Genomic DNA, 22,266 nt, shown 5'->3' with positions numbered 1-22,266 from the left:
CAGAGAATCGTGCATGAGCACTCGGGGCGGGGAACAGTATCACCGATTATCACACATTTGAGGAACAGAATGGCCGGTGTGGTTGGAGCATGAAGAACAAAGCAGGGTTGTCAGGGGTGAAATCGGGGAGGCCGGAGGGGCCTGATCATTCGCAGATGAATCGTGTACGGATCGCAAACACTTTCAGTGCAGCGGGAAGCCCCCGACTGTCTTTGAATCAAGAAGTGGTCATCTTTGTGCTTTAAAAATATCAGTTTAAGCTACAGTTTGAAAACAGATTGGGTTGAAGCAGGGGTGGGTCAAGGGAGTCAGTGAGGAGGCTCTGGGGGCAGTTCCAGGGAATAGAAGAGGGTGCCCTTGGAGCGTTGGCTGGCAGAAGTGCTGCTTCCTTGGGGTTTGGTGATTGATCGGAGGCGAGGAGGAGGCGGGGGAGGACTCAGTGTTTCTGTCGAGAGGCAGGAAGGCTACTGGAGGGAGGGGCGGTCTGGGTCAGACCTCGGGGTCGGGGGTGTTCGGGGCTGACAGTAAACAAGTAGATAAGTCCTATGCGGTAAGGTCTTTAACAGGAACACCACATGATCTGGTGGAGTGACTGGGTGCTTACGGAGGGCCTCTTTGGGATGACATGTGATCATCTTTGAGACTGAATGGCCGGAAGAAGCCACCTGGAGGAGATCCAGGGAGATCTTTCTAGTGACTAGGAACAAACGACGAGGTTGGCATGTTCAAGAAGAGAGACCTTGGCTTCCAGGATTGGAGCTAATGAGAGAAGTTGTAAGTCATGTCCCAGAGAGGCCACAGGGACCACACTGCATCGGGCTTGGGGGCTTAGCAGGCAGTTTGCAGCTTATCTCTGTGTAGCAGGACCAATCAGTGGAGGGTTTCGAGTAGGGCAATGGCATATTCTGGTCTATACTTTATAAACTATAACTAGCTGCTCTGTGGCAAAGAGGTTGGGCAAACGTGGAGGAAGCAGGGAGGCAGACTAGAAGGCTGTGAACGTGTTCACATGCGCAGTGGTGGTGACTTGTGCCATGGGCTAGTGGAGGTGACGAGAGTTAAACAGGCGCGGGATATGTTTGGGAGGTAAAATCCCTGCGACCTGTCCAGGAGAAGGGCGTCAAGACTGAAGGAAAGAAAAGAGAACTCAAGCCAAAAGACTGTGGCTTGAGCAGCTGTGAGGATGGTTGTGCTTTTTGCTGAGACGGGAAAGCTCAGGGAGGAGCAGGCTGAGACAGGAATTAACTGCTGGGATGTGTTAATTTGGAGATGCCTCAGGCTTGGCTTCCCAGGTGGCTCAGTGGTAAAGAATCCGCCTGCCAATGCAGGAGACGTAAGAGACTGAGGTTTGATCCCTGGGTGGGGAAGTTCCCTTGGAGAAGGAAATAGCAAGCCACTCCAGTATTCTTGCCTGGAGAATCCCGTGGATAGAGGAGCCTGGCAGTCTACAGTTCATGGGGTCACAAAGAGTCGGCCGTGACTTAGCAGCTAAACAGCGACAACATGGATATTCTAGGCTTGCGTTCAAGTAGGGTACTGGATACAAACCTGAGTCTAAAGAGGAGGGCAGAGCTGCCTACGGAGGCATTTGGGAGTCATTTGCATTTGGTTTCAGTTCAAAAGTATCCCTTTGTGCTTGGCTATAGAAGTGATTCCAAAGAATTTCCTTAGTTTCTCCAGCTACTTTTGTACCTAACTTCAGGATTATCATCAAGTTGTATCCTCTTAAGAAATACAAATATGAAGAAACAAATGAAAGGGAAAACCGTTTAAAGCTGTGAGTGAAAGTCACTCAGTTGGGTCCGACTCTTTGCGACCCCATGAACTATACAGTCCATGGGATTCTCCAGGCCAGAATACTGGAGTGGGTAGACTTTCCCTTCTTCAGGGGATCTTCCCAACTCAGGGATCGAACCCAGGTGGATTCTTTGCCAGCTGAGTCACAAGGGAAGCCCTTTAAGGCTGTAACCTATATAAAAAGTTTAATTTGGAGCCTAATCTAATGATTTGTGACATTACAGAGGTTAAAATAATCTAAATCATGGAAGACTTTATCTCGAGTTGCATATCTATTAATAAAAAAAAGTAGGCTAATAGTCCATTGCATATTTAGAACTTTATCTGATTATAATTTATACTAAATATAAGATAAGCAGATTAACTATGTAGTTGATAGTAAAATTATGATTTCAACATTAATGGGGACTTTCATCATCATGAGCTCATTTTATGTATCAGTATGCAATTTAAAAACACTAAAGTTGAATAATGCTGTTATTTAGAAACTGCTTTTCATTAGGGGAGAATCTTATTCCCATTTATACATCGGCTGCAATGACTTTTTGTCATTCAGTTCAAATCACTGTGGCTGTCACTGTTGGGAAATGCGCGTTTGCTATTTGTTTGAGGTTCAGTTCATCTGTGAATGCTAGGAAAAGTTGTGTCAGCTCCCCTTAGGTGGTACGTGCAGTTAAGCAAGGTGTGTGGGAGCGAGAAGGACTCGTTTCAAAGAACAAAAGATTTCTCTTGCTTTAGTTTCCCATAGCACTTCAAACACTTGTTGCTTTTTAACCAGTGGAAAGATGATAGATGGATTCACGTCTCCTCAGTGGCACATTCCTTTTCTAGTCCTCTGGGGTTGTGAACCTCAAGAGGGCTTTTCACATCTGTCTGCCTCTGCTCTCATCTCTTACCAAGTGAACTGCTGTGCTGCCTTGGCGTGGGCTCAAGCAGCTCCAGCGTGCCTGCCTGCCGCTCCCTCAGTGTGGAACAGCGCTGGTCTCCTGTGAGCCAGATGGACTTTGCTTCATCATCCGGTGCTTTGAGGTGCTTTGCGCTTCCCCCGACTACCTCAAGTCAGCGTGGAGCACGGCACCGCAAGAATCCGCGCTTGTGTTTTCTGTCTGGATATTCCAGTCTTCCTGGATTGTTTCTGGGCGGTGCACTATTTTAAGTTGCTATTGTTCACAGTTTAGGAGAATTCTTATTTATCTTACAATCCTCCCGTATTAGTTGCCTGTAAGATGGGAAGTTATGGTTAAAAGAACAGATAAAACCATTCCCTTGAGGGTACTAAATCCTCTCTGTAACAGCTAGAAGGGTCATCTGTGCAAGAAACCCTTCACAGGCGTTTGCTCCCTGAGCGCCAGAAGGGCTCCTTTGACGGAGGTCTTACCTGAAGCCATGCTTCAGGGAGGGTCCCTGCTGAGCAGGGCCAAGCTGTGACCGTGGCCGAGTCAGGTGGGTGCCTCGGGGCCCTCTGGCTTCTGCCTCAGTTTGTCCTTCGCTTAGCCAGGAATGAAGATCCTCCAGGAAGGGTTTTCCGCCTTGCTGTCACTCTACAACCCTTCACACTTGTTTGTGAGGTGGGGATTCTGCACTGTGCCCCACGGTGGGACACGGAGCACACCTCTGGAGTTTGCAGTCAGCCGCTGCTGCGGTGGAGCTGGAAGTGGGTGAAGCCTGTCTTCTAGAGTGCCAGGCCCTCCACCTGCTTGTCTCCCTGATTTTCCTTTTCCCCTCATCAGTGGCAGCAGCTGCCTCTCATTTTCTTCCTGAGATGCCTCTGTTTGGAACCCCCTGAGGCCTCTTTTTCCTGTTAAAACTTCCTCTCAGCAAAGAATTTGAACATTCATAGAAAGTAGAATATATGTAACTATTGCTGAAAACAATTATTAAGGTGAATTTGCATTTTCAAGCCATAAATAGTCTTAAACTTTTAAGACTTAAAACTTTTCATGGACAACTGAGCACTGTCCTTAGTAGCAGGATTGTGCCCGATTACCTTCTTTTCAGAGTTGACTTCCCCACCCATCTGTGAGTGTGAGCTTGTGTGCTGGACTCAGCCGCCAGCGGGGGTCTGACGGAAGGCTGCACAATTGCAGTTCCATCTGTGGACGTGGGTGTTTTGAACTGTGGGGTTGGGGAAGACTCTTGAGAGTCCCTTGGACTGCAAGGAGATCCAACCAGTCCATCCTAAAGATCAGCCCTGGGTGTTCATTGGAGGGACTGATGCTGAAGCTGAAACTCCAATACTTTGGCCACCTGATGTGAAGAACTGACTCTTTGGAAAAGACCCTGATGCTGGGAAAGATTGAGGAAAGGAGGAGAAGGGGATGACAGAGGATGAGATGGTTGGATGGCCTCATCGACTCGACGGACATGGGTTTGGGTGAACTCCAGGAGTTGGTGACGGACAGGGAGGCCTGGCGTGCTGCAGTTCACGGGGTCGCAAAGAGTCAGACATGACTGAGCGACTGGACAGAACTGTGGACGTGGGGGAGCCCCAAGTCTTTTGGAAGCAATGGTTGGAGATTTTTTGGGCTAGAGAGGCTTGGCAGGATGCTCCAGAACCTTCTATGATGTAGACCTCAGCACAGGACACCACAGACCAGCTAAGTGACAGGGTCCTTCCCTTGTGTAGTTTTCAGACCAAAGTAAATAGGAGGATTCTGTCCAAGGTTCTCGTGCATAGGACAGGAAGATATATATAAATGTTTTATTTGCATTTATGTTTTTAAAGGTGTTTAAAAAATAATGTTTGAATTATGTCCTGTTCCTCCCTTTCAGCTCCACGTTGTTCACTGGAATTCAGACAAATACCCCAGCTTTGTTGAGGCAGCTCATGAGCCAGATGGACTAGCTGTCTTGGGAATATTTTTACAGGTGAAAAAAATCCATTGATTTCATTTTGAATAACTAGTCAGTCATGTTGGATAAAGAGTTTCATTGTGGAGTAGATAGTCTACCACTTTTTATTCAATAATAGTAAACTTGTTCTAGGCTTACTGTTTTCCTTTTGAAGTGAATATTCACATTTTATGTTAGTTTATGGTCCATCTAAGGGCCCAGAACTACCCTAGGAGGGTTGTCTTATGATTCATCTTATTGTCCACGGATCAGTTTTATGTGAATAGCAAATGGAGCTGCAGTAACAATAATATCAGAAGTATTACCCAATAGCAGAAGTGTTACACTGATACCTTGAGAAGGAAATCTTTATGATAGGCTCTTCCTGATTGCTCAATATTTGGTGATACAGCTTAGGGTAAAGTTCGAGTTCCTGATTATTGAAGCACTAGTTTGACCACTAGTTTATTATGGTTTATTATCCCAAAGGCACTGATCGCTTTTAAAGATCTCGTCGTGTCCCCTCGTCTGGTGCTCATATGCGGCTACACAAGAGTCAGTGTCCTGGCACCTGTGCAAGGGCTGGGCGGCTCAAGCCCCACTGCGCCAGATTCTTTAGGGTGTGCCCTCTCGTGATGCCAGCAGCTCTGTGTGTGGTATAACTCGTTGCACAGGGGCTGGGGGAAGCCGGGGACAGAGCGGAGACCAGCGTGCACAGCAGCAGCTCCTTCTTTTGGTCCCCAGGTCTGGCGGTGGCTGTGAAGGCCAAGTGGGGAAAGGCATTATACTTGAACCCTGAATGACTGAAAACCTTCAGATAATTCAGGACACCCCAAACAAAGGAAAATAAGTACATATATATTTTCTGAAGGCTTCTCCTCATGATGACATAGTCTGTTGATTCAGAACCTCAAGTCATTTTAAGTGGAAAGTGGAAGATGTTTTCCTCTAATGTTTGATGTCACCAAGAATCAGGGTCTGAAAGTCACATCTAGTTAAACAGTGCAGGTGTTATGGAGGAGTTTCCTAAGCAAAGTTTCTCTCGAGAGAACCTGTACCCTAAACGTTCATAAAGCTGGAAGAATATGAAGCCATTACTTCCAGCTTTGGAATTAAAGGTATAGTTCAGCCAAGGAGCCCTGTAATATTATCTTGTTGTTTAGATTTTTCTGGTGTGATACGGCTGGCAGGTGAAAGAGAGCCTCATTATAGAACAATCACTGCTTGTTCTGAGCTGACTTAGGGTTTAAAAAAAAAACAAAAAATAGTGACTGAAATGGAGTGAGTCAGACAGTAACCATTTCTTTTGCAATTTCATGTTTTCAGATTGGTGAACATAATCCCCAACTGCAAAAGATTACTGACATTTTGGATTCCATTAAAGAAAAGGTAAAGTTAATTACTGTTTACCAGTGACTAATATGTTCCCTGTTTTCTCCTGAATTCTCTTATCTTCTGTTAGACTTTGACGTAGCATATGCTGCTGGCTTGGAAGCAGGTTTGAAACATCTTTGACCAATAGAGCGGAAGTAACATTGCCACTTATCTCTTGAAAATTATGACGGGATCTTAAATTATCTAAAACAATAATGTAAATAATTAAAATTTACATTAAATTTTATGTAAATTATCTAAAATTTCTAAAATTATCTAAAACAAATAATGTCAGGCCACTTACATTAAAAAGAAATCCAGTGCTGCTTAAATAAATCTAAGTGAGGTGCTACTTCATCTTCAATTTTTAGAGTAAGGCAGATAGTTTTTTTAAAGACCTAACAGCAGATACTAAATCGTTCCATGAATTACAGAATTCCAGTGAAATAGCATTTCATGGATATTAATTTTTTTGAGGTCTGTGTAGAGCTTTCCCACTGTCATTTATGAGAATTCTCTTTTCTTCCTCAGGGTAAACAAACTCGGTTTACGAATTTCGACCCGGTATGTCTGCTTCCTCCATGCCGGGATTATTGGACATATCCTGGCTCTCTTACGGTCCCACCTCTTCTGGAGAGCGTCACTTGGATCATTTTAAAGCAGCCCATAAACATCAGCTCTCAACAGGTACATCACTTCCTCCACGCTGACCCTGATTCTCTAGAGGGGCTGAATCGTGTGTGTGTGTGTGTGTGTGTGTGTTTCAAACCCTGCCCTTTGTTTCTGCTGTTATGAAGCCTGTGTTTTCCCTTCATTAGTCAGATGAGCGGTTGAACCCAGTGAGGTTTCTCTTCTTTTCTTATTTGACCTTCTATGATTAGATTATTTCTTTCCCATTTCCTAAAAATGTAATGTGCAGACAGGCATGGATGGACGTGACGTGCCCCCTTACGGGCTCTGCTCTTTCTTCTCTTGTGTGGTCCGAGGTATTAAAGGTCTGTGATACAAAAGGGAAAATTAGGAGTGAGTCTTCCTTCAAAGGGCGACATTCTCCTTTTTGACCTCAGTGTCTGGACCTGCTCCTCCTGCAGATTTCACGTTCAGAAAGGGAACAGTGAGAACAGCCGTGGGCCCAGCACTCTGCCCTTGCTAGATTGAGGAAATCCATCTGATCTTTTGGCTTTTGTTGACAAAGCAATTGTGAAGCTGGCTGAGGGGCTTTAAAGCATTTGCCTAGAAGCTGTGGGTGGCCGCCTGTGCTCTTCCTGGGAACACATTTCCTCTGATCAGGCTCCCGGGGTCGGTGGGCCCAACGGTCTGCAGGTTCAGTGTGTCTTTGATGCTTAGAGACTCCAGATAGAGCTGTGATCCCCCATCGTGGTGGTTTAGTCACTCAGTCGTGAACCACTCTTAGCGACCCCATGGACTGTAGCCTGTGGGTCTCCTCTGTCCCTGGGGTTCTCCAGGCAAGAATACTGGAGTGGATTGCCGTGCCCTCCTTCAGGGGATCTTCCCGACCCAAGGGTCAAATCTGCATCTTCCGGGGAAGCCCACCATGGGACTGACCAATCTGCTGGGTGATGCTGTTTGCCTAATGGATTTGGTTTTGGTTTTGTTATTGTTTTCTTTTTCAAATTACATGCTGCGAAATCTTGGCAAGAACACAGCCTGGTAATTTTTGCAGCTAATGATGTACTCCTGTTCTGGGCTGGCCCACACACCTAACTGATTCATCTTTCCCCTAAGCAAAGCCTAGAGTTGGTTCACCTTTACGAAGGTCGCATCAGGTAATGTTTCTCCTTGTGGTGTTGAATCATCCAACTTCTGTTGACCTTGTGTTTAGGATGAAAGCCAGATAATAATCTGGCTCATACTTATTAAAACATTTTATAAAACTCTGGGTAGATAGCCAGAGCTTGACTGACATGGAAATTCCTGTGGATTTTTTCCATCATAAATTATAACGTGAGTTGCACCATGAGAAAAGTGACCTCTCATGGACTCAGCGGCTTTGTTAATGAAGTTCACTTTTCTCCCCTTCATGCACTAAGTGGTTTGCTTTTACTTTTCTTTATTAAATTTGAACAGGTTAATAGTAAGAGTTAACAAGGTAGTAATAATAAGGGAATTGTGTTTTTTCTCACATTTTAAGAATTAATTTATCCATTAAAACTATTTGGAAAATATATATTTTTAACCCACCTGTGATTTGGAAGAGAAAATATCAAAATATTATTTAGTCATATACAATACATGCTATGCTATGCTAAGTCACTTCAGTCGTGTCCGACTCTGTGCGACCCCAGTGACTGCAGCCCACCAGGCTCCCCCGTCCCTACCTAATCAAAAATAACACCCTGCAAATGTAGGAATGACTGCCTAGATGTGAATTCACTATTGTATCTCACTTTAATCATTAACATTAATTATTAATGTAGTTTTTATGCAGTTTATAAAATAATAGCTGTATGTTAGAACTTAAGTGTGAGCAATAATTCATTTTGAGGTTCCATTTGTTAATATTAATTATTAATGTGGTTTTTATGCCAGTAGAGTTTATAAAATAATAGCTGCATTTCAGAGGTTTAGTGTGAGTGATAACTTATTCTGAGGCATTCACTGAAATCTGCTGTGGCAGGAACACTGTCAGACATTTTCAGTCAGATTGAAATGATTATTTGAGTAGTAATCACAATTATTATGATGACCATAATAGCTTAGTAATCCAAATTATTATGGTGATTTTAAGATTTAAAGAATGAAATAAAAGATATTTTAAAAGTTCAGTCCCATTTTAACCATGAGAAAAGCATCAGGCAGTACCCAGTTCTCAAAATATCTGATCGATAATCCTCAAAACTGACAAGGTTGTGAAAAACACAAAAAATTGTCATAATCATGAAATACGCAAGCAGACAAGACAACAAGTATGAATTTATTTCCTGATAGGATCCTGGAACAGAAAATGATATTAGGTAAAAACAGAAGAAATTGAAATAAAGGGTGGATTTCAGTTAATAATATTTGTACTGGTTCACTAATTGTTAAAAATGTACCATAGTAATGCAGAATGTCAATGACAGGGGGCACTTCTGTGTGAATCCTTTAAGAGTGAAAGAAAAAAAAAACCAGGGGAAACTGAATTGTGGGATGTACAAGAATTATTCTATCTTTGCAGTAATTTGGTAAATCTAAAACTGTTCTAAAACAAAAAGCAGATTTTAAAATATTCCAACACATGAGAGGGTTGATAAGATTATTTAGTTGCTTAGCTCTTTTGTATAAAGTAAAATGAAGGTCCTTTTTGTGTACACCACTGACTTGAAAGTTACTTTACTAAAGGTAATTTTTAATATCAATTTTAGCGGTCCTTATTTTAGAAGAATCTGGAAAATATTGTTTTTATTTCATTTCCAATTCCACCATATAATGTTACTAGTTGTGAAGATTAAATCCTCTTTTTAGTACGTTGGTGCTGATTTTTTCAAGGTTTTTTTCCTGATTCTATTTCTTGCCAAGTCACTGTTTGACCTAAAGGGCAAATCAGATGGTTTCCATTTCCTTTTTCTTGATTCAAGTCCATTTTTCTCCCTAGAGTCATTTACTGAAATGCTTGATTTAACTGCCAGGCCAGTAAAAAGATACACTGTTTTTGATACTTCTGATAACAGATCTGTCATCCTTTGGAAGGCTGACGTCTCTTGCCAAGTCTCTGTGGTTTATCCCAGTTTATCTAAATGGGCTTCCTCATCTGCTGAAATTTGATGTGCAGAATTTAGTTCTCAGCTCCTTTTTTCGAAAAAAAAAAAAAAAAAAAGATCTTTGTTGTTTATTATGATATTTGCATCCAGTAAGATTCATACATTTTATTATGCAGGTGGCGGTTTTGATGATTGCAACAACTACTACTGCCATCAAAGTATGGAATAGATCCTTTGGCCGAAAAAGTGTGCTCGTGCTCCTTTATATTCCACTTTCTTCCTCACCCATGCCCCAGGCAACCACTGAGATGTCACAAGAATTTTGTCTTTTTTAGAATTTTATTAAAATGGAATCATATAGTACACAGAGGTAAAGAATCCACATGCCAGTGCAGGAGATGCGGATTCCATCCCTACGTCAGGAAGATCCTCTGGAGAAGGAAACGACAACCCACTCCAGTATTCTTGCCTGGAACATCCCATGGACAGAGGAGCCTGGGGGGCTGCAGTCCGTAGGGTCACAAAGAGAGACGTGACTGAGAGACTGAGTGCGCGCACACACACACAGAGTACACGGACTTTTGTGTTGGACTTCATTTCACAAATGGCACCCCACTCCAGTGCTCTTGCCTGGGGATGGACAGAGGAGCCTGGCGGGCTACAGTCCATGGGGTCGCAAAGAGTTGGACACGACTGAGCAACTTCACTTCACTCATTTCACATAATATTTTTAAGATATATTGATTTTCTCTTTGTTATTGAGTAATATTTATGGGCCTTCCAGGTGGCGATCATGGTAAAGAACCAGCCTGCCAAAGCAGGTTAGATAATAAAGAGATGTGGATTTGATCCCTGGGTTGGGAAGATCCCCTGGAGGAGGGCATGGCAGCCCACTCCAGTATTCTTTCCTGGAGAACCCCATGGACAGAGAAGCCTGATGGACCGCAGTCCATGGGGTCACAAAGAGTCAGATAGGACTGAAGCAACTTAGCACACATGCATGCAATATTTATGGTATGGATACAGCATTCTTTTTTAATCTGTTCACTAACTGATTAGCCATTGGGTTGCTTCCAGTTTGGGACCATTATAAATAGCAACTACCCATATTTAGCTGTTAGGAATAATTGGCATATACACTTCCATGTGGACCCGTATTTTCACTTCCTGTGGCGATACCTAGCACTGGGTTACTGGGTCCCGGCTACTTTTATAAGGGACTGCCGTGCTGTTTTCCAACATGACTCTTCTGTCTTCCATTTGCACCAGCAATGTAAAAGATTTCTAGTTTTTCTACATCCTTGTTAACACTTGGTTCTGTAAGTAATTTTAAATTTTAGCCATTCTAAGTGGGTATGTATCGCGTGTGTGATTTTTAATTTGCATTTATCTGATGACTAATGATGTTGAGCACTTTTTCATATAATTATTGATTATGCTTATATCTTCTTTTGTGAAATATTTGTTCAGATAATTTGTCCACTTTAAAATTGGACTGTTTGTCTTCTCATTATGGACTTGCAAGGGTTTTTTTTTTAATACAATCTGGATAAAAGCCCTGTTTTCAACATATGCTTTACAAAACTTGTCCTTTTTGCCCCCACCATGTCTTTTGAAGAGCCAAAGTTAAAGAAAACCTCTTAATCTTGATGAAGTTCATTTTATCAAAATACCTTTTATAGTGTGTGCTTTGGTGTCCTGTTTAAGAAATCTTTGCCTAGCTATATGCCACAAAATATTTTTCCTACTTTAAGTAATAGTTTTAGCTCTTACCTTTAAGTCTTGTATTATTTATGAGTCAGTTTTTGTGTATGCTATGCTCCATTCTCTTTCCTTTCCTTCTGATATTCTTTTTTACATTGAAGTATAGTTTGCTTACAATATTGTATCAGTTCCAGGTGTACAATGTAATTATTTAATATTTGTTTGTGTTCTGGGTGAAGTTGCTGTGAAGTGTTGGCTATGTTCCCTGTGCTGTACCTTATATCCTTGTAACTTCTTTATTCTGTGCTACCTAATGGTTTGTACATCTGATCACCTTCACCAGTATCGCCTCTCCCCCACCCTTCTGCCTTCCATAACCACTAGTTTTTTCTCTGTATCTGTAAATTTGTTTCTGTTTTCTTATATTCATTCATTTATTTTGTAGATACAAATATGAGTGTAAACATAAAATATTTGTCTTTCTCTGACTTATTTTTCTAAACATGATACTCTCCAGGTCTGTTCCTATTGCTGTAAATGGCATTTTCATTTTTAATGACCAAGTAATATACTATTGTGTATGTGGGTGTATACACACACACACACACACACACACACCATATGTATATATGTACCATATATAATATACCCCACACCTTTATCCATTCATCTCTTGATGGACTTATAGATTGCTTCCATATGTGATATTCTAATTATGCATACATTTGACCTTTTCAAAACAGATCCCTCAAGGCTCTACTAGTTTCAAATTTTTTTTTAAATTTCTGCTCTTCACAATGGATGCCGGGCTGGGTGAAGCACAAGCTGGAATCAAGATTGCCGGGAGAAATATTAATAACCTCAGATATTCAGATGACACCACCCTTATGGCAGAAAGTAAAGAGGAACTAAAGAACCTCTGATGAAAGTGAAAGAGGAGAGTGAAAAAGTTGGCTTAAAGCTCAACATTCAGAAAATGAAGATCATGGCATCTGGTCCCATCACTTCATAGGAAATAGGTGAGGAAACAGTGGAAACAGTGAGAGACTTTATTTTCTTGGGCTCCAAAATCACTGCAGATGGTGACTGCAGCCATGAAATTAAAAAACGCTTACTCCTTGGAAGAAAAGCTATGACCAACCTAGACAGCATATTGAAAAGCAGAGACATTACTTTGCCAACAAAGGTCTGTCTAGTCAAAGCTATGGTTTTTCCAGTAGTCATGTATGGATATGAGAGCTGGACTATCAAGAAAGCTGAGTACAGAAGAATTGATGCTTTTGAACTGTGGTGTTGGAGAAGACTCTTGAGAATCCCTTGGACTGCAAGGAGATCCAACCAGTCCATCCTAAAGGAAATCAGTCCTGAATATTCATTGGAAGGACTGATGCTGAAGCTGAAACTCCAAAACTTTGGACACCTGATGCAAACAACTGACTCACTAGAAAAGACCCTCATGCTGGGAAAGATTGAAGGCAGGAGGAGAAGGGGAGGACACAGGATGAGATGGATGGATAGCATCACCAACTTGATGGACATGAGTTTGAGTAAACTCTGGGAGTTGGTGATGGACAGGGAGGCCTGGCGTGCTGCAGTCCATGGAGTTGCAAAGAGTCAAATGTGACTGAGCGAATAAACTGAACTTACTATGGATAATGTCTATTGATCTATATTCAAGTTCATTTGTTCTTTCCTCTGTCGTGTTAATTCTACCCACTGAATTTCTTGCTTTAGAAATTATAGTTTCTAGTTCTAAAATTTCTGTTTGATTTTCTTCTTATTTCTATTTATTTTCTGAGAATTCCCGTTACTCTACTGGGATTTCTCACACACTAAGAAATGTGCTTTGTTTAACTTCATATAGCTCACAGGTAGTGAAAGTATTCACTCTAAAATCCTTGTGAGTTCCACATTTGGTTCATCTTGAGTCTGAAGCAGAAGATGTTAAGAAGAGGTGGTAAGAATACACAGAAGAACTGTACAAAAAAGATCTTCATGACCCAGATAATCATGATGGTGTGATCACTCACCTAGAGCCAGACATCCTGGAATATGAAGTCAAGTGGGCCTTAGAAAGCATCACTACGAACAAAGCTAGTGGAGGTGATGGAATGCCAGTTGAGCTATTCCAAATCCTGAAAGATGATGCTGTGAAAGTGCTGCACTCAGTATGCCAGCAAATTTGGAAAACTCAGCAGTGGCCACAGGACTGGAAAAAGTCAGTTTTCATTCCAATCCCAAAGAAAGGCAATGCCAAAGAATGCTCAAACTACTGCACAGTTGCACTCATCTCACATGCTAGTCAAGTAATGCTCAAAATTCTCCAAGCCAGGCTTCAGCAGTACATGAACTGTGAATTTCCAGATGTTCAAGCTGGTTTTAGAAAAGGCAGAGGAACCAGAGATCAAATTGCCAACATCTGCTGGATCATGGAAAAAGCCAGAGAGTTCCAGAAAAACATCTATTTCTGCTTTATTGACTATGCCAAAGCCTTTGACTGTGTGGATCACAATAAACTGTGGAAAATTCTGAAAGAGATGGGAATACCAGAACACCTGATCTGCCTCTTGAGAAACCTGTATGCAGGTCAGGAAGCAAGAGTTAGAACTGGACATGGAACAACTGACTGGTTCCAAATAGGAAAAGGAGTACCTCAAGGCTGTATATTGTCACCCTGTTTATTTAATTTCTATGCAGAGTACATCATGAGAAACGCTGGACTGGAAGAAACACAAGCTGGAATCAAGATTTCCGGGAGAAATATCAATAACCTCAGATATGCAGATGACACAACCCTTATGGCAGAAAGTGAAGAGGAACTCAAAAGCCTCTTGATGAAAGTGAAAGTGGAGAGTGAAAAAGTTGGCTTAAAGCTCAACATTCAGAAAACGAAGATCATGGCATCCGGTCCCATCACTTCATGGGAAATAGATGGGGAAACAGTGGAAACAGTGTCAGACTTTCTTTTTCTGGGCTCCAAATTCACTGCAGATGGTGACTGCAGCCATGAAATTAAAAGACGCTTACTCCTTGGAAGGAAAGTTATGACCAACCTAGATAGCATATTTAAAAGCAGAGACATTACTTTGCCAACAAAGGTCCGTCTAGTAAACGCTATGGTTTTTCCATTGGTCATGTATGGATGTGAGAGTTGGACTGTGAAGAAGGCTGAGTGCCAAAGAATTGGTGCTTTTGAACTGTGGTGTTGGAGAAGACTCTTGAGAGTCCCTTGGACTGCAAGGAGATCCAACCAGTCCCTTCTGAAGGAGATCAGCCCTGGGATTTCTTTGGAAGGAATGATGCTAATGCTGAAACTCCAATACTTTGGCCACCTCATGCGAAGAGTTGGCTCATTGCAAAAGACTCTGATGTTGGGAGGGATTGGGGGCAGGAGGAGAAGGGGACGACAGAGGATGAGATGGCTGGATGGCATCACTGACTCGATGCACGTGGTCTGAGTGAACTCCGGGAGTTGGTGATGGACAGGGAGGCCTGGCAGCTGCGATTCATGGGGTCGCAAAGAGTCGGACACGACTGAGCCACTGAACTGAACTGAGTCTGACTTCACTGATTTTTCTTTCTTTGATCATGTTTACATTTTCTTGATTCTTTGTATATTGAGTAACTTTGTATTGCAACCTAGATGTTATGAACATTAAGTTGTGGAGAATCTGGATCTGTTGTTTTTCTCTGATGACTACTGTTCCCTTTGGATTCAGTTCAGTTCAGTCGCTCAGTCATGTCCAACTCTCTGCGACCCCATGAATCGCAGCACGCCAGGCCTCCCTGTCCTCCCTGTCACCAACTCCCGGAGTTCACTCGGACTCCCGTCCATCGAGTCAGTGATGCCATCCAGCCATCTCATCCTCTGTCGTCCCCTTCTCCTCCTGCCCCCAATCCCTCCCAGCATCAGAGTCTTTTCCAGTGAGTGAACTCTTCACATGAGGTGGCCAAAGTATTGGCATTTCAGCTTTAGCTTCATTCCTTCCAAAGAAATCTCAGGGCTGATCTCCTTCAGAATGGACTGGTTCATCTCCTTGCAGTCTAAGGGACTCTCAAGAGTCTTCTCCAACACCACAGTTCAAAAGCATCAATTCTTCGGCGCTCAGACTTCTTCACAGTCCAACTCTCACAATCCATACATGACCACAGGAAAAACCATAGCCTTGACTAGACGGACCTTTATTGGCAAAGTAATGTCTCTGCTTTTGAATATGCTATCTAGGTTGGTCATAACTTTCCTTCCAAGGAGTAAGCGTCTTTTAATTTCATGGCTGTAGTCACCATCTGCAGTGATTTTGGAGCCCAGAAAAAGAAAGTCTGACACTGTTTCCACTGTTTCCCCATCTATTTCCCATGAAGTGATAGGACTGGATGCCATGATCTGAAGGCTCACAGCAACGAAGACCCAGCGCAGCCAAAACCAGATACATAAATGAAGTTATTTATATATGTAAAGAGTCACCCGAGAAAGCGATATGGGTCTTTGAGCCTTATTAGAAAACTGATTTAGCGGTCTGAGATAAGGTCCGGGAATCTAAAGTTTTAAGAATAACCCCAAAGTCTTTTCATTCAGATTCTCTGGGTCCCCCTCCCCACCCTCTTCACAAGACTGCCTTAGACTGGGACCTGTGTGTGGAATAATAGGAGACGATTTAGAGAGATGATTTGGAACCAGGTGGCCAAGAGGCTTAGCAGCCATGCCCACAAGTTTGTTTTGGGGCCTGAATAAAGTTCAAAATGTCATATATGTTAGAGATATATTTTGAAATGTTTCTACCTGAAATGATAGTTGAAATTGGCTTCAAAATAATACAATGTGGGCAGGATTCAGAGATGGAGATAGAGAGTGGGTGAGAGTCTGGATGAAACAGAATCGGCCATGTGTTGATGACTGCTAAAGCTGGTTGATGGTTTATTATGTTGCCCTGTCCACCTTTGCGTATGTCCGAAAGTTTCCATAATAAAAAGTAAACAAGAAGAGATCAGAATAAAATGGTGAAAAAAAAAACACAAAAAAAACAAGAAAAGCACTTAGAGATGCAGAGTAGTGCTGTGGTTAGCGCATGTCTTATTTACCAGATGGTTCATTTGTAAGTTCCTCACCTTTAGAATAGGGATAATAGTATATTATTGATAGGGTTGTTCAGGGGATTAAATGCAATCTGTAATGTGAAACACTTAGCATAGTACCTGGCCCATCATATTTTATAAGAGAGCTTATTTTTATTATTACTCAACTTTGGCAGGCAATGGACAGCTATTAAAACATTTGAGCCCAAGAGTGACTAATCAAAACTGTTTCCAAAGCATTAGAAAAGCTGTTTCTGGTTACTGGGGTTACTACAGAAGAAATGTAAGCTTTCAGTATTAGAGCCCAAGAAAACAGTAAGACTGGTCAGACCTTCCTCAGCCTTCTAACTGAGCTGCGGAGGTTCTTGCAGGAGCTGTGAAGAGGCTGTGTCAGCCTTAGGAACAGAGGGACAGCTTTTCTGCTGGAATGAAGCCAGAGGCCTGGGGAGGGCAGGGGGCCGGTAGTGGCCAGTCAAGGGGCTGCATTTTGCAGCCAGTGCGGCGGTGGAGAACCCCACAGCCAAGAGAAACCAATGTAAGCAGGGCCTGGGAGATGCAGGGTCTACCGAGCTGGACTAAGTGACTGGGAGGGCGAGCCAGAGCCAGAAAGGGAAGGAGCTTGATGAGACATCAGGACGGGCTCAGAGACTTTCAGCAAAATGAGCAACTGGTCAGAGAAAGATCCAGAGTTAAGTTCCAGTTCTAAACTGACGAGGCTAAAACTCCGCAGAGGTAGGGAGCCACTATCAGCGTGCAGAGGCATTGAAGAGGGCTAAGGGTATATGTTGGGCTTCCCTGGCGGCTCAGCAGTAAAGAATCCTCCTGCAATACAGGAGATGAGCGTTTGATCCTGGGGTCGGGAAGATCCCCTGGAAAAGGAAATGGCAACCCACTCCAGTATTCTTGCCTGGGAAATCCCATGGGCAGAGGAGCCTGGTGGGCTACCGTCCATGGTGTTGCAAAGATTTGGATACAACAAAGCAACTCAACAACAACTTGACTTTCAGTTCACTTCAGTTCATTTGCTCAGTCATGTCTGACTCTTTGCAACCCCATGAACCGTAGCACGCCAGGCCTCCCTGTCCATCACCAACTCCTGGAGTCCACCCAACTCATATCCACTGAGTTGGTGATGCCATCCAACCAGCTTATCCTCTGTGGTCCCATTCTACTCCCGCCTTCAATGTTTTGAAGCATCAGGGTCTTTTCAAATGAGTCAGCATTTGGAATCAGGTGGCCAAAGTATTGGAGTTTCAGCTTCAGCATCAGTCCTTCCAATGAACACCCAGGACTGACTTCCTTTAGGATGGACTGGTTGGATCTCCTTGCAGTGGGGACTCTCAAGAGTCTTCTCCAACACCATAGTTCAAAAGCATCAATTCTTGTGCGCTCAGCTTTCTTTATGGTCCAACTCTCACATCCATATGTGACTACTGGAAAAATCATAGCCTCTGCTTTTTAATATGCTGTCTAGGTTGGTCATAACTTTCCATCCAAGGAGTAAGCCTCTTTTAATTTCATGGCTGCAGTCACCATCTGCAGTGATTTTGGAGCCCTCCAAAAAATAAAGTCTGTCACTGTTTCCCCATCTATTTGCCATGAAGTGATGGGACCTGATGCCATGATCTTAGTTTTCTGAGTGTTGAGCTTTAAGCCAACTTTTTCACTCTCCTCTTTCACTTTCATTAAGAGGCTCTTTAGTTCCTCTTCACTTTCTGCCATAAGGGTGGTGTCATCTGCATATCTGAGGTTATTGATATTTCTCCCAGCAATCTTGATTCCAGCTTGACTTTACCAGATAATTACTTATGTCTCATCTTGCTTTTGCCATAGTGATGTGGTCTAATGAAACATGAGTAATAACAGGTTGTAAATATTTATCTTATACTCCTCATATCTCTACTCTTTGAAAAGACACCTCAAAATATCACTGTGGAAACACATGACTGCTTGTATATGATACTTGAACTTATCTCCGTAGAGCATGGTTATAAACTGTTGCCTATTTATTATGAAGGACAGCTATCACCTCTGTCTCCTATCCTGGCTAGTACTGTAAGAGAACTGTTTTAGGCTTTAGATAAATGGTAATGATGGAAACCTAAGTGACTTGTGCTGGTCTGAATTTCTGTGACTCTTTGATTAGATGACTATCAAAGCTTAGAGAATAGCTGTTTTCAACAGTTTAATAAAGCTGTGCACACACAAACAGCAAAACAGCAAAAACTTGCTCATGTGGCAATATGTTTTTAGTGAATGTTTTTGAGACAGCAGAATTATTCAGATACTTTACCCAACTTTCATTTTACTACTATAAACCTGTTCTTAATCTTAGTAATGTTAAATCACCAAGGAATTGCTGAATAACTCATAAACATGCTTATAACATAAACTTTACAACAATTAAAAAAAGTGACATAGAATAATATCTATTGACATGCAAAGGATATATATTAAGTGAAAAACTAAGATTTCAGACGAGTAAATATATTGAGCTTATTTTGCACAAAACTTTCAAATGCGAACACCAATGCATAGTGTTTATACACAGAGAAACTTCTGGAAGGATATACTCCATAATGTGAACAGTGGTTAAATTTTGTGACATGATTACTAGTAATTTCTATTTTCTTCTTGACACTTGTGTACTATATGAAGTTTATTAGGTAAGTAAGCATTTTGTTGCGTGTGTGATAAGAAAAAGTAAACCTTTGTGTTGAGAAATATGCTTATATCACTTAAATTGTATTGAAATATTGTCAGCAGTTGAAGGACTAGGCTTTCCCCCTAGTTGCTATAAGGCACAGTTATGGTGAGGGATAAATCAGTGTTTAAGGAAAGAAGTCCATAAAAGATGAACATTCTACAGGATGAATAGCACGTGGTTCCCATTATATTGGAGTGTTTTAAATGTTGAGTGTAAATTCTAAGAACTGATGGCTCCTGTTGAGGTAATCTAATCCAATGCTTCACTTTATAGATGAGGAAACTGAAGACTAAAGACAATAAGTGAATTTCCGAGGTCACACAGCTCGCGCTAGTGGCAGAACTAGGAGTGGGACCTCTCCTGGAAAACTCTTCCCGCTCTCATTCTGCCACTGGAGGTCACATTTTCTGATTTCTACATATGTTGTCTTTAAACCACATCCTGACTGTTTTTTCTCCCTTATTTGATCTTCAAATGAAGAATGCTTCTATACTTATTTTTGAAGCCATAGGAATTCGTATGATGGACATGTTTGGGTGAACTCCTGGAGTTGGTGATGGACAGGGAGGCCTGGCGTGCTGCAATTCATGGGGTCACAAAGAGTCAGACATGACTGAGCGACTGAACTGAAGACTCTAGCAGAGTTGCTTTATGATATATGAGCCATAACTTAGAAAATTTTCATTGAAATACATTTAATTCCTAGTAGAAGAAAGCTTATAAGCTTCTTAACTTTCCAGGCAGGGTGGTTCATTAACAGGGGTGTGACTTTCTCTGCTAATAATTCTCCTCTTTTCTTCAACAGCTGGCCGCGTTCCGCACCCTCCTGTGCAGCAGGGAGGGTGAAACGGCGGCTTTTCTGTTGAGCAATCACCGTCCACCACAGCCTTTGAAGGGCCGAAAAGTGAGAGCCTCTTTCCGTTAAAAGTCGTCGCCAAGAGACCACCCCAGACATGCCTGTGGAGAGAAAAGAAAACAAACACAAAACTCCCGACTAACCGTTCTTTCCTAGAATTGTAATTTATGGGGTGACGTTTATGGGGTGACATAGCCGTTTTGCTATCAGCTTGTGCCCAAAGAAAATCAGATCTTTTGAATCAAACTGACTTAAGTCGCCTGTCTCAGATATGCACTCTTAGGTTTATAAGCAGCAGGCATTGTTTGATGTGTATTAAAGCCCGTGGAATACATCTGTTTCCACCTGTGTGACCTCATGGCGGGCATTGTAAACCTCAGAATGTGTTAGGAATCGTCCCTTGCCCTAGAGGCTGATCAGTCACATCTCTCAGTGGTGTTGGTGATATACCTAAATTCATTCCCAGAATGATAGGATTGTGGTACCTTTTTCTAAACAAGTGATTCTGCTGGATATCTTGATATCATTCCAATTCATAAAAGTAGATACTATTTCCTTTTCAAGTGAATTTTCATTTGGATTATGTTGCTGGTTTTCATTGCAGAGTACTTCTAATAAAACAAACAGAATGAGAGCTATGGAGAGATGGGATATAGTGAATTAAAGCATCTATTCCATAGCTCAAGAAGAGCCCATCCAATTTTGGAGAGGACTTCCCCGGGATATAAATAGCTATTTAAACTTTAATGACTTACACCACCTATCTCATTCACTTGGTGATGCTAATAATAAACTGGCTAATAATTGATCAGACACAGTGATTGTCAGTATATGGCATAAGCGGTGTTTATGGCGTGGTTTGAAACTGATGAGGTGCCAGGCAGGCAGAGCTGCCCATGGGCTCGAGGGACAGACTGCGTAATTTTGACCTATGTTTTGGCAGCAGAGCAGAGAGCAGTCCTGTGAAGATCATTGTTTTATCAACTAATGGGGAAAATTACTTGAGTCTCAAATATTTGCTCAGTCCACAGTCCCATCAACCCATTTCCATAGCAACACCTATCTCCCCTGACACACGTGTCCCACCATCTCTTAAGCAGTTTTGTAAGTTGGCTCTTGACATTCACTTTAACCTGTTATCTCACATATTTTTGCCTGGTTTTGGTGAAGAAGAAACAGAGAAGTCCTTCTGCTCTTTCTGGTACAAACAGAGTGACTCTCAGCATTAACTTAATAATCAAATTTAAGACGAACACATACTCCACTCTGCCACCTTCTGAAAGGAGTTAATTGAGTTTCCTTAATTGTGATGATTTGTTTCAGACACCTGTCTTCCTCTGGATGTAGATTTTCATAATTGAAAGTATCCAGTAAATTGTGTAATAAAGACATATATATCTGCATTAAGATGAGTTCCTAAGACGAAAGCTCCTTTGATTTTCTTTTTCACTTTACATTATCTACCTTGAGGCCTTGTAGGAGATTGACATATAATAAATATGTAATTAATTGAATATTTAGAAAACTTTATTTTGTATCTTTGGTAATTATCTTGCTGCTTGCAACCAAATGACTGTTAAGCTCGTGTAACAAGTAAAGTGCAATTTATCTCTGGAAAATTATTTTCTTCTTAAAGGAATACTTATTAAATCTACCTGCGTAACCAGAAGTTCTAATGGCTTTAGAAAGACCGGTGTTGAATGAATTTCTTTAGTTTGGAAAGACATGTTGTCTCTCTCACTAGTACCCTAGTGAGTCAAAGAAGTCTGTTTTCTCAGAGAAAGTAACTAGCATGCAAGACAGGGATTCTAATTACTGTGTATGAGCGTTACCACTTTGTAAGTCACAGTTCCTGCCACAGTATTCCACCAGTTCTATGCTACAAATTGGACTTTAGTAGACTGAAAAAGTCCGCACAGCACTGATTTCCTTGAAGATTGTCTGCTAATTTATTTATCTCTCAGAGGCAAAAGGTCTAAGTGTTATCCAAAATTGTTATCTTTTGAAAAGATTAAAGAGTTGTAAATACTAATCTTTTGTTTCCCACCTAGATTGGATTTATATTTGTTAAGCATTTTGTATTTTAACTTAAATTGGATTCAATCGCAATAAAGATAATGAGATAAACTTTGAACTTGTTTATTCAAGATACAGAATGAAATTACACTTTAACACTCTGTATTTAGAAGACAATTTCAAATCCACAGAAAAATTGTAAACAC

At 41.8% G+C, this 22,266-nt stretch overlaps 1 protein-coding gene and 1 long non-coding RNA gene across 2 annotated transcripts in view; one reads left to right on the top strand and one right to left on the bottom strand.

The window, feature by feature from the left end:
- Positions 1 to 603: 603 nt before the first annotated feature.
- On the top strand, positions 604 to 22,171 carry LOC129627113 (carbonic anhydrase 13-like). The gene is made up of 5 exons (XM_055546739.1): positions 604 to 774; positions 4,570 to 4,665; positions 5,956 to 6,018; positions 6,535 to 6,690; positions 19,994 to 22,171. The coding sequence occupies exons 1-5, from the start codon at positions 763 to 765 to the stop codon at positions 20,111 to 20,113; spliced, it is 447 nt and encodes a 148-aa protein (XP_055402714.1). The 5' UTR covers positions 604 to 762; the 3' UTR covers positions 20,114 to 22,171.
- The window catches only part of LOC129627115 (uncharacterized), a 14,734-nt gene continuing 12,354 nt past the window's right edge, over positions 19,887 to 22,266 (bottom strand). Inside the window, exon 3 of the long non-coding RNA XR_008702424.1 lies at positions 19,887 to 20,145. This is a non-coding gene — a long non-coding RNA (uncharacterized LOC129627115). The remainder of the gene's footprint in view (positions 20,146 to 22,266) is intronic.

This window comes from Bubalus kerabau, chromosome 14 (assembly GCF_029407905.1).
Source record: "Bubalus kerabau isolate K-KA32 ecotype Philippines breed swamp buffalo chromosome 14, PCC_UOA_SB_1v2, whole genome shotgun sequence".
NCBI classification, from domain to species: Eukaryota; Metazoa; Chordata; class Mammalia; order Artiodactyla; family Bovidae; genus Bubalus; species Bubalus kerabau.
This window is presented reverse-complemented; position numbering and strand designations above follow the sequence as displayed.

Coding starts and splice junctions, on each gene's coding strand:
- LOC129627113 (XM_055546739.1), top strand. Junction 4,666..5,955: donor TCTTGGGAATATTTTTACAG/GTGAAAAAAATC, acceptor TCATGTTTTCAG/ATTGGTGAACATAATCCCCA. Junction 6,019..6,534: donor TGGATTCCATTAAAGAAAAG/GTAAAGTTAATT, acceptor TTTCTTCCTCAG/GGTAAACAAACTCGGTTTAC.